Source organism: Leuciscus leuciscus (genome assembly GCF_965113295.1).
Source record: "Leuciscus leuciscus genome assembly, chromosome: 3".
Classification (NCBI taxonomy): Eukaryota; Metazoa; Chordata; class Actinopteri; order Cypriniformes; family Leuciscidae; genus Leuciscus; species Leuciscus leuciscus.
In genome coordinates this window covers 40,470,837-40,482,665 of record NC_138727.1, presented here as the reverse complement: position 1 = coordinate 40,482,665, position 11,829 = coordinate 40,470,837, and the positions used below count along the sequence as shown (strand labels likewise).

General features: G+C 38.1%; 2 protein-coding genes across 3 annotated transcripts; one reads left to right on the top strand and one right to left on the bottom strand.

Annotated features, from left to right (window-relative positions):
- Window positions 1-212: 212 nt before the first annotated feature.
- crybb1l2 (crystallin, beta B1, like 2) lies at window positions 213-2,575 on the bottom strand (the record flags this gene model as incomplete). The annotated part of the gene is made up of 5 exons (XM_082164927.1): window positions 213-465; window positions 1,169-1,311; window positions 1,897-2,029; window positions 2,123-2,241; window positions 2,477-2,575. The coding sequence occupies 5 exons, from the start codon at window positions 2,573-2,575 to the stop codon at window positions 294-296; spliced, it is 666 nt and encodes a 221-aa protein (XP_082021053.1). The 3' UTR covers window positions 213-293.
- Window positions 1,971-11,683, top strand: cryba1l2 (crystallin, beta A1, like 2). 2 transcript variants are annotated; one of them, XM_082164928.1, is made up of 6 exons: window positions 1,971-2,088; window positions 6,862-6,938; window positions 7,281-7,399; window positions 8,195-8,336; window positions 8,732-8,874; window positions 10,743-11,683. In XM_082164928.1, exons 1-6 carry the CDS (start codon window positions 2,058-2,060, stop codon window positions 10,888-10,890), a joined length of 660 nt encoding a protein of 219 aa, XP_082021054.1. In that variant the 5' UTR covers window positions 1,971-2,057; the 3' UTR covers window positions 10,891-11,683. The 2 variants fall into 2 exon arrangements, with proteins under 2 accessions (XP_082021054.1, XP_082021055.1); XM_082164929.1 differs by lacking the exon at window positions 1,971-2,088 and adding an exon at window positions 5,945-6,072.
- The last annotated feature ends 146 nt before the right edge of the window (window positions 11,684-11,829 follow it).

The following is an 11,829-nucleotide window of genomic DNA, read 5'->3' as shown; positions in this document are numbered from 1 at the left end:
GAGGAAGAGGAGGAAGATGGAAGAACGAAGAAGATGGGAGAAGAGGTGAAGAGTGGAGAGTGAATAAAGAGGGCTTGGAAAGATCATCTGATAACAGCAGCCACATTTTTTATTGTCTATTGTCTTTTTTTTCTTACAAAGCCCTCTCTCCTCCTTTCCCTTCCCAGGATGACTCATACGGGTGGTGCGCTCCTCCTCTCCTTCCTGGCCCTCCCCCCTCCACCTCCTTCATCTTCTCCTCCTCCTCTCTTTCTCTCTCCCCTGTTCCCTCTCTTTCTCGTCCTCCCTAGCCCTCACTTGGTGGCCATAGTGTAGCAGCCGTCTGGGTGCCACTGCATGTCACGGATGCGCCTGACGGACTGCATTTGGGGATGACGAGCGCCAAACTCATTAAAGTGACGGTATTCACCCTTCTCCAGCAGGTACTGGCTGCCACGGTAACCAGGATACTGGTAACCCACCCAACTGAAACAAGAGGTGAGAGGAAAGACAAACAGACACCACAAACATAGAGAATAAATCAAAGTGAAGAACAGAATTCAAAATAGAGAAGAGCCTCTTATCAATTACTTATATATTGTAAAAACGATCACACTGGAAATGATTTTATTAATATTTTAATGTTTGAAATATTAGAAGTACTAATACTGTTATTTTATCTAGGTGGCGTAACTATAAAGCTGATTTTTGTAATGCAAGGCCAAAGTAAGGTTTCCGGAAAGCCTGCTATTACAAACAGATATTCCCGCCAAAACAATCTCATGGCAGTTCGTAAGTATTAATTGTTTTTGGTAAACTGATGGTTAATACGTATGATCTGCTTACGACCCAGTGACAGTTATGTTTAGTAGTGGGCTTTTAACATCACACGTTTTCATACGAAATCGACACCTCGTAAAATAGTTATGTTTTCCTGTGATGTTGGGTTGGTCCCGCCAAAAAATTTTTTAATAGTGCCACATTTTACACACTTTTTAAGGGCTAGGAGAAAGTGTTTTAACATAAATAAATAAAAAACTAAAAAAACTGCTTTAAACTCAGTGGATTTAGGAAGTGAGTGTATGACTTAAAGATCACAGACTTCAAATTTCTCTTATCAGATCTATTTTTTATGTTCAGATATCACAGTCTACTTGCACTCAGATTTCTTCTATGCGAGACCACTTACGTGCCACAGCTGACCATGATGCTGCCAACGCGGTCGGTAAAGCCGAAGGTGTACATACTGGGCACATCGTCATCGATGATCTCCATTTTGCGGCCCTTGAACTCACCAACTTCAAACATACAGATCTTATGCTTTTCTGGGTCCTGTGAGGAGCACAAACAAGGAGTTTAAGGTATAATATTTATTAATAAATGAATATGGATTATATTGATATAGGACATGAAGAGTGAGAAGAGATTAGGAAATGTTGGGAGCCAGATTCAAACTTGTGTTCCCTGCAAAAGCAAGCACCATTGCTCAGTGTGTCACTGAATACATCAATGAATATGGATTTAAATATTTGTAGCCTTTTTGCCACTTTTATGGATTCAGTGTGTGTGAGATAGGACAGGAAATGATTGGATAAGAGTGTGATGGGATTAGGAAATGTTTGGAGCCAGATTCGAGATTCAAATTTGCATTGCCTGCAAAAGCACCATGACTCAGGGTGGCAGCAAATACATCCATGAATATGGATTTAAAAAATCATTTTTTCTTTTTCAGTTTACCTTTAGCCTTTTTGCCACTTTTATGGACAGGAACAGAATAGGAATGGGATTCAAACTTGCATTGCCCAAATGAGCACAATGGCTCCATGAAACAACCTGAATAATGTTTTGACGATTTCGCAAAAATCAACTAAATGAAAACATTCATACACATGTATAATGAATATAAGGGATGAATACCATTTTGACAGGTCTGAAGGACAGCAGGTAGTCATTCCTGTGGCAGTTGCTCCAGCAGTCCCAACGGGGGTACTCACCCTTCTCCAAGATGTACATCTCTCCGCAGAAGTTCATCTGTTCCCAACCCACCCAACTAAAGAAGAGAAAGAAGGACAGAGAGAATGGAGGAAGTGTTCAGATACAGAACAGTCGGTAAGTCACTCATATGTATCACAGAAAGACTCACGGGCCACACTCCACGCGGAGGGAACGCACTCTATCCATGCCCATTTCACACACGTTCATGCACTCGTTGGAGATCTCGATCATGCGGCCCTGGAAGTTCTCCTGATCAAACACATACATCTGAACGAGAAGAAAGAGAGGAGGCAACCAGGTCATTTTTGCTTGTTATGCAACTATAAATTAAAGTTGATAGTTTTAGTTTAGCTTAGCTTAAAATACTGCATACATACAACACCCACATCTATTTCTATGGAAACTGAATTTTGCTCAGCTGTTGGCCATCATTCACGTTTGCAATTTCATCAGTCTTCACATGCAACCTTTATGCATCTGTAAATATGGTAGCGGTACATACCTTGTAGTTTCCCACACCCATCTCGGTTCTCTTTTGAGTCTGAGCAGCCTTCCCATCAGGCTGGGAGGCGGGCTTGGACTTCTCTCCACCAGTGGACATGATGACTACGATAAGAGAGCATATGTACGAGTGGAGAAATGAGAATAATTTGCAGCCTCCTTGCTGGAAATATCTATTGTTGGACATATAGTGATGTCAACTGCTAAATATTGCTCAAAGCAATTAACGAATCCCAGTCGAGTACATTTATAGCCCCTGGATCAATTCTTCACCCACTCACTTTGAAACACTTTCACAAAAGTGTTATAGATGTGCAATGCTCATACGTAACATAATTTGCCTGAGATTACTCATTTAGAAATATATGACAAAATGTTATATTATAATGTCATTCAAGCCGAATATTAAAACTGAAACATGGAATAGGACTTCTAAGCTATCTGATGAAATACTCATGAAATATTGACTGAGATAATTCTTGCCTTTTCTACAAAATATTTGCGTAAGATATTAAATTAGAATGGCCCCAGATTTTCACAAGGCTTTATACATAAACCTGTTTAATTAAACCAACAGCCACCCCAGTAAGTAATTAACGGTAATTTAAAACGCACATTCAGTGTTTAATAAATATATAAAACTCATCACTTGGTACTGCCTTTTTTTTTTATAAACTACTTTTTAATTAAATTTCACCTTATCTTTTTCTCTCTCTCACACTCTCTTCATATTCACAACATAGAGACACAGCTTTTTTTCTTTTCTATATACATTTTTCTGTTATGACTAAAAGGTTACAGTTCACCCTGACAATGTATAAAGTGCTATGCTCAAAAATGGATTACATTAATTGCTTTCTACCGGTGACTAATGTGTCAAAGCTGTTCGAGATATTCTTACACAAGCTGGAGTTTCTTTGCTGTAGACTTCAACCAAATGAAATGTGGGAATGCCTTTCTCTTAAGTTTGTTTTTGCTCACAGACCCCAGTCTCTTACCTGTGTGTTAGTCAGTAGCCGCTGTCTGTCTCAATCAGTGTGTCAGTGTGTGTATTGAAAGCAAACATGTGTCCCTTTTATAGGCTGGCGCCTAGCATGGGGGGATTAGGCCCACAGAAACAAACTCGCTGAGCTCACCAACCCACACACAGAAAAGAATCACCCCATCATCAAACAGAGAGAGAGAGAGAGAGAGAGAGAGAGAGAGAGAGAGAGAGAGAGAGAGAGACAGAGACAGAGACAGAGACAGAGACAGACAGAAAGAAGAAAGAGGAGTATACTTCTTTCTCAAACTCAAGGTGAGCTTCCACAAACTTTACAAGGTTACTACAAAATTAAGCTGTTGGACACCTTCACAGGACAAATTCCAGACTGTGAAGTGACGTACATAAAACCTGATGAAAGTAAACCAAAGGAAAAATCACATTTGATGGTGATGAACACCATAGCAAAACTCTCACATACCAAATTGAAGGCTTAGATTGGCATATATTCCACTCTTTTACATTGGATAATGCTATGATATTTTTCATAAAAGACTAATTCAATTGGTGCCAGAAGTTCATTATGGTTTTGTCTCTTTTGCAAACTGCATTAGCCTTTAGCCACAGTACACTTACAGTATGTTGTGTTAAGACAGAACAAAATTGCATTTGTCAGTGTAATGGAACACCAGAGCCAAACCTTCTGGCACCAAATTGAAGACTTGGCGAATTTCCAAACATACACTGAATTTACTGAATTTGTTTTTCATATCTTCAGCTATTTTTGATGCCAATTAAAGTTTTTGTCTCAAGTACATTAACCTGCTTATGCAGTCCATATGATGTGTTAAAGCTCTGGCAACCGTGCTGCAAACTGTGATTTTTTTTTTTTTTTTTTTTTTTCTTCTTCAGTAATAGCAGCAAAACTGCTCCAATTAAAATCGAAGTTTAATGGTTGAGTGATACTGTTACCCTTATAATTGCAGCTTAAAAGCATGTTGCAAAAATCCTAGGTGGAATACATACTTTTATACACAACTACAAAATTTCACTATCTGCCTCTCCAAGATGATAACTTGCTGAATTATGCAACACAGTGTGAGGTCCATAATGCCTGCTGTTTCACTATGTTTTTTTAATAGAAACTATGCATTATAAACTGCATATATTCAGTAAATAGTAAGCTAATATTTCTGAACCACATATCACTTTAACACTTATGTGGGTCATATGTGACCCTGGATCACAAAACCAGTCTTTTTTTGCACGGGTATATTTGTGGCAATAGCCAACAAAACATTGTATGGGTCAAAATTATTGATTTTTCTTTTATGCCAAAAATCATTAGGATAGATCACGTTCCATGAAGATATTTTGTAAATTTCCCACCTTAAATATATAAAACATTTATTTTTGTGAATGGATGCAGCACTATCGCCAATAGAAATGGACAACTTTAAAGGCGATTTTCTCAATATTTCGATTTTTCTGCACCCTCAGATTCCAGATATTCAAATAGTTGTATCTCGGCCAAATATTGTCCTATCCTAACAAACCATACATCAATGGAAATATTATGTGTTCAGCTTTCAGATGATGTATAAATCTCAATTTAAAAAAAATTACCCATAAGACTGGTTTTGTGGTCCAGGGTCACATATAAGGTGTGGACAGGCATGAGCAGGCATGATGTGACACTTGTTGCCGACACTACATCCTACAATCTGGATAAAGACATTCCGACTAGTAAACTTGATTATAGAGGGAAAAGATCTGTCTGAATTACAAAAACTTCCTATCTTAATTTTTTCTTAAGATTTGAAAAAGTTCAATTTCTTAAATGAAATTACTACTAAATTAAATTGCTTACTATTATTACTAAACACATTGAATATGATGATGTCTTATACAGAACATAGAAAAAGAAAAGAAAAACAATTCTAAAACTTAATAAAAAACTTAACCTGCATAAATCAGTATTTTGGGTATGACTATTCCCAAATATAGTTAGCCTACATCTGTTAAATTATGAATTTGTCAAAACTGAGCTTTCTGAAGATTAAGCTGTCGTGACCTTAAGACAGAAGCCAAACTGATATGTTTCTGGGAGAAAGGTTTGAAAGAGAGGACATCCACTCATGCAGTTGGTGAAATCCCTGTATTCTCCACCTATAGGCCGCTCATTGTGTACCATACGATGCACAGTGCTGACCGATAGGAATACAGCCGCTTGAGCTCCATTGTGCGGTTCAATGTGTCTGCATTCACACGCACCACGGGCGCGCGCGCGCTCACTCACTCACGGCTTCATCAAATCCAATGCGCTGACGGCGCGAAATGCCCCTCTACTCTGGACTCACAATAAAGAGAATGATCTCATAAACACACCCAAACCCAACACACACACACACACACACACACACACACACACACACACACACACACACACACACACACACACACACTCCCTTACTGGTCCTTCCACCAGTTTCAGAGTCGCGACGTGCACCCAGCTGTGATGGTCGCTATAAAATAGAAGCGCCAAATAATCATAAAACTCCTCGCCAAACGGGACTGACGAGCATCACTGTAAAGTAGGACAGGTGGAGATTCAGGTAAGATAAAGCTAGAGTAATAGATTTAATCCGTGTTTAATGTAAATTAAGAAGAAAAATAGCTATTAAACTAATAGCTATTATAACTATTTAAGTGCCAAGTCAAACTTGGTCAGCTTGAATGTTGTGTTTGGGATATCGCCTAAATAGCCTATATTGCCAACATCAAATGAGTTGTCATTTGAAGCACTTATATAGGCCTATGAGTACAATGCAGAAAACAATCATCCAAGCAAAGAATGCTGGAACATACTGTAGCCTATACTGTTGCATTATGCAATATATTATTTAAGTAACAGGCTTTAATTACTCTGCAATCAAAGTATTTTTTTCTATGGACAAGTTTGCTAAAATATTGTGCTATTATGTAACATGTCTTCTCTCTCACAGAACTCAAATTTGTGTTTCTCACTGGTTATTCTTCTGAATGATTACCTTCCCTTTTCTTTCCTGGGAACTGCTGAGCATAGCAATATATTGCCAAATGTTCACTGCAAAAAGTTTGCACAAACGTGATACAAGAGAGATGAAATCCTTATCAGAATCAAGTATTCTGGAGAGCTGTGTAAAAGAAATTGATCAATGTAAAATTATACATAAATATTATAAAAAATTATAAATACTTGGAATAAATAGGGATCCATTAGCAGTCCTTATATGCATTGTCTAAAATGCCCAAATGCATGTCATTCATACAATATGTCAGTATGTAACAACTGTGCATGTCCCAAAGTTTGTTTTATAGTAAAAATACATTTGAAGAAGTTTTCAGCCTTCCCTTTTGTGCAGGAAAGAAGATGAACAAAGTAACTAAGATCCAAACAAACCCATCAACGTCTGGGATAGACATGGCTCCTTGCTTTAAGGTAAAAACCTTTCCACGCTTTCTCTAATGTAAGAAGCACAATGAAAGAATGAGTAACAAACTATTGATTCTTTGTCTGAGAGTGAGAAACAAGGCGTCAAACCATCAATGATTCGACAAAGGCGGCTTCTGCTTAGGTATTGATTTTAAGACTGCGTAGATGAGTGCTTTGTGAATGGTTGCTACCACTTCTTCTTCTCCAAGATGTGCAGAATTCTGTATTATTCAACAGAGAGAGAGGACATAATGAAAGGAGTGGAGGCCTGTGGTTTTGTGTATATGAGAGAGAGTTTTTCCAAATTAGATAATGGAACTGTGGCATGTGCATGTGTGTGTTTGTCAGGTGACCGTGTTCGAGCAGGAGCATTTCCAAGGCAAGTGTCAGGAACTCACCTCAGAGTGCCGAAACATCCAGGAGCGTGGGTTTGACAACATCCGCTCTATCCGTGTCGAGAGCGGCGCGTGAGTCGCCCACTCTGTGTTAATGATTGCAAAATCTTGCCAGTTAGTAAAGAAATTACGCTTTTAGATGTGTTTGAAAGCTTTTAAGTGTTTCATCCTGAGATGAATTGTAAAATGTGATGATGATTTGGGAAATAATAAAATATGAGAATGACTGAGCTGCCGTAACTCAAGATTACTTATGTAGTTTCAGGCTTGTCTTTGACATGCTTCCTTTAGGAGAAGAATTTACTAGTTAAAGGCTAGTTAATAAAGCAAAAAAGACTAGCTTATTATATAAGCTAAATACCTTACTACACCGAAATTTATTTTTTAATGAAAACAAAACATCATATATTCCTCCAAACCGATTGTAAGTACTTTATACACTACCGGTCAAAAGTTTGGAATGGTTGTGTATTTGTATATATGATATTGTATCATTGTTTCTACAAAAAAAATATTAACTAGCAAAAACTGTTTCCAACATTGACAATAATAATAAATGTTTCTTGAGCAGCAAACCAGCATATTAGACTGATTTCTGAAGGATCATGTGACACTGAAGACTGGAGTAATGATGCTGAAAATTCAACTTTGCCATCACAGGAATAAATTACATTTTAAAATATATTAAAATACTGAACACTTCTTTTAAATAGTTATAATATTTGACTATATTACAGTTTTAGTGTATTTTTAATCAAATAAAAGCAGCCTTTGGTGAGCAGAAGAGGCAACATTAAAAAATATCAAAATTATTCCAAACTTTTGACCAGTAGTGTAAATGTTTTAATTCTCTTTAATTCTGTGCAGCTGGGTGGGATACGAGCACCACGACTTCCAGGGGCAGCAGTTTGTCCTGGAAAAAGGAGAATATCCCCATTGGGATGCCTACAGCGGCAGTCTGGGCTACCATGTGGAAAGGTTGATGTCCCTGCGCCCCATCTGCAGCGCTGTGAGTGTGTGAGCGCATACTGATGCCTTCAACTTTAATTCTCAAACTTTTCTAAGCAATTTGACTGAGTTTTGCCTGACTGACAATAAAAAGAAAAGAGAAAATCTCATAGGCTCACAATGAAAGACAGAGCTGAGCCATATCCAGGGACTATTTTGACTTTCTTGGATAACCACGTAGCAACAGGCAAAAACACCTTAGCAACTGCAAATCAAAATCAGAACACGTTAGAAACCGTATATTTAAACTCTGCAGGACAGTGGCCCTCCAGGACTGAGTTTGGTTGGACACCCCTGTTTTAGATGGTTCTGAAGTGCTGAAGTTGACTTCTCGACAAAACCATCTCTTTAAAGCTTTTCCCCCCATTTCCTTCCAATCTCTCTCTCCATTTGTAGGTCCACCAGAGCAGTCGCATGGTCATCTATGAGAAGGACAACTTCCTGGGCCGCAATGTAGAGCTGTGTGACGATTACCCGTCTCTGCAGGCCATGGGCTGGTGCGACAAGCAAGTGGGCTCCATGCATGTGCAGAGTGGCGCGTGAGTAACGCTCAACAAAACACCATTAGTGCCAAACTACTGTTCTCCTGAACATTTCTCATGCTCAACAGCTGCGCTGACAATACACGTACACGCAACACAGATGAGACCAGCGTCATTAGCTCACATTCCATAGTAGCCACTAGCCAGTCCTTGTACTTGTGAAGTGTTATTGATTTTGCATTCACAAAACAGTCCAGTGCAACATACCGTCAGATAAGAGATCACAGAGATCAAGCATCACAGCAATATATTTCCTGTGACCACCTCATCTGTTATGTAATGATGTTATGTCAACCTTTCAGTGCACATCATCACAGAAACTGATCATTTAACACAGTGATAATTTTCGTTTCGCATCGCGAACTTCTAAGCAAAAGTCTAATTATGATTATTTTTACTCATTACATAGGGCTGGGTGAAGAATTCTCATTTTGAAGAATTGCTTTCAGTTGATGAATGAACCAAACTTTGTAGCGCGCCTCCCATCTAATAAATCACAATAAGCTTTGTGCTTTGTTTCTTCTGATATGAAACATCTCAGCTTTCAGATTCTGTCAATTTTATTACGTAATTCAAACAATAAATACTTTTTTGCCGCTCTTTCATGTGGTGCGACAGATCATATAGTGCCTTCAGTTCAAGCGAAGCTGCATGTATTGCTGCATGGCTTTACTATTAGTTACAGCATGAAATAAACATGAATGAACATCAGAAGGAATGTTGAAAGATACAGTCCAACTAAATCTGTTTTGTCTAATGTAATCGCTCAATCAGCGTTTGAACCGCGGAGAGACGTCAATAAAACAGCTTGTAAACAATGTCACGTAATGCTACATTTACCTCAGAAAAGCCATTCAATGTCCAAAAACTTGTTATAGTCTGCTAGAAAAAAATTTACTTGAGAGAGTTTTGATAAATATATGCACTATGTTGCATATTCATTGCATTTCGACTTAAAGGGATAGTTCACCCAAAAATGATCCCCTCAAGCCATCCTAGGTGTACTTTCTTCTTTCAGCAAAACACAATCAGAGTTATATTAAAAAATATCCTGGCTCTTCCAAGCTTTATATAAAAAAAAGCGCATCCATCCATCATAAAAGTAATCCATTCGGCTCGAGGGGGTTAATAAAGGCCGTCTGAAGCGAAGTGATGCGTTTTGGTAAGAAAAATATCAATATTTATAAACTATTTATAAACTATTTATAAACTATTTATAAACTATTTATAAACTTTATAAACTGTAATCACTGGCTTCCGGTAAGCGCCGTATACAAGTCTGGTTCTGGCGGAAGAGTGACCTCTGACCCGATGCAGGACGTATTGACGAACGTGGAAGTGCAGAGGTTAGACCAAACCAAAACACCGATCACAAATTAGAAGTTTAAAACGAGAATTTTTTAAAAGAGAAATGTCGGAGGAGCTTGAGTTTGTTGCCCAGCCCTATTTGTTTGATTCGCGAGAGGTGTCACCTAAGCTTACGCTTACACCAGAAACTTGACTCTCTCGTGAACGCGCGGTCGGACGTTACCGGAAGCCAGTGATAATAGTTTATAAATTATGCCAAGTACTGTACCTGATAGGCCCCAATTAATCTATATCAAAAATCGAATCGCAAACTTGTGAATCGAAATCAAATCGTAAAATTTGTGTCAATGCCCAGCTCTAATCTTAAAATTCGAATGCACATTAGAATCCAGCTGACTTTGATTCAAGATACTCTTCTTCTATTAAAACACTTTTTTTTACATTCCCTCTCCAAACAGCTTGTCATATTTTATGCAGTCGCTGCATCTCATTTACCAGCTTCATTTATTTATTTTTTTGACCTCTCCATCTATCTCGCATCCTCTATTTCCCTGCAGCTTTGTGTGTTACGAGTACCCTGGCTATCGAGGACAGCAGTATGTTATGGAGTGTGACAAGCACAGCGGAGACTACCAGCACTGGAAGGACTGGGGCTCCCACTGCCAGACCCCTCAGATCCAGTCCATCCGCAGAATCCAACAATAATGCCTGATGGGAAAAACGGAAGGAAATGGAAAGTGTGCAGAGTGAGGAAGCAGAGGAGTCGTGTCAATCATTCTAGCAGCAGTCACTTTATGAGGTGCAGTGTGGCAAATTGTAAAACCTTTACTGGTTGCACGTAGTTTCCACTTGCGGTGCTTTAATACTACACAAAAAAAACGAATAAATGTTTAATGACACGCATATACAGACACACATCAATGCTCTTTTATGAACTCATATTGGTAAGTGCACAGAAGCACAGTGGAGGACACCGGGGAGTCAAGATCAGTAAATCAAGGCAAGATGTATATCTTTATATGCAAACATGTCATGCCGTGTGACGTTTGAGTGCCATTTGGGGACAGATGAGAGTGTGTGTTAGACCGTTCGGAGGATGACGGTTGACTAATAAATGCATACTCGCCTCAAACTAGCATATTTGGTCTTTTTGTCTGTTTGCGTGTAAACTGATGACATGTAAGTGGCCTCTAACCAACAGTAAATTATAGTAACTGTCCTTAAAAAAAAATCAGGTAAAAAAATATTACAGATTATATTACATAGTCTTATTATAAAATGGACATGAAACACCTGCAATGCTGGTGTTTCAGTATTTTCAATTATTTTATAATATTCTATAAAAAGAATAGAATTATTCCATATATAATATCTAGTGTATACTTTAGAAACATAACAAGGCTTATGCTGGGGCGAATATTACATGCAAATATAAATGCAGATTCAGCTTTACAGGAATCATGTGGAAGTTTCTTTTTTTATATATATATATATTTTTTATATTTTTATATTAAATTTATATATTTAATAACAGTTTCGAAAAGATAGAAGGTATGTACTGTACTTTTGTAACATTTTAAATTCTAATTTAGTCTTGACAAACCAATGAATTCGTTAAAAAAAAGAAAGAAAAGAAAAACAATC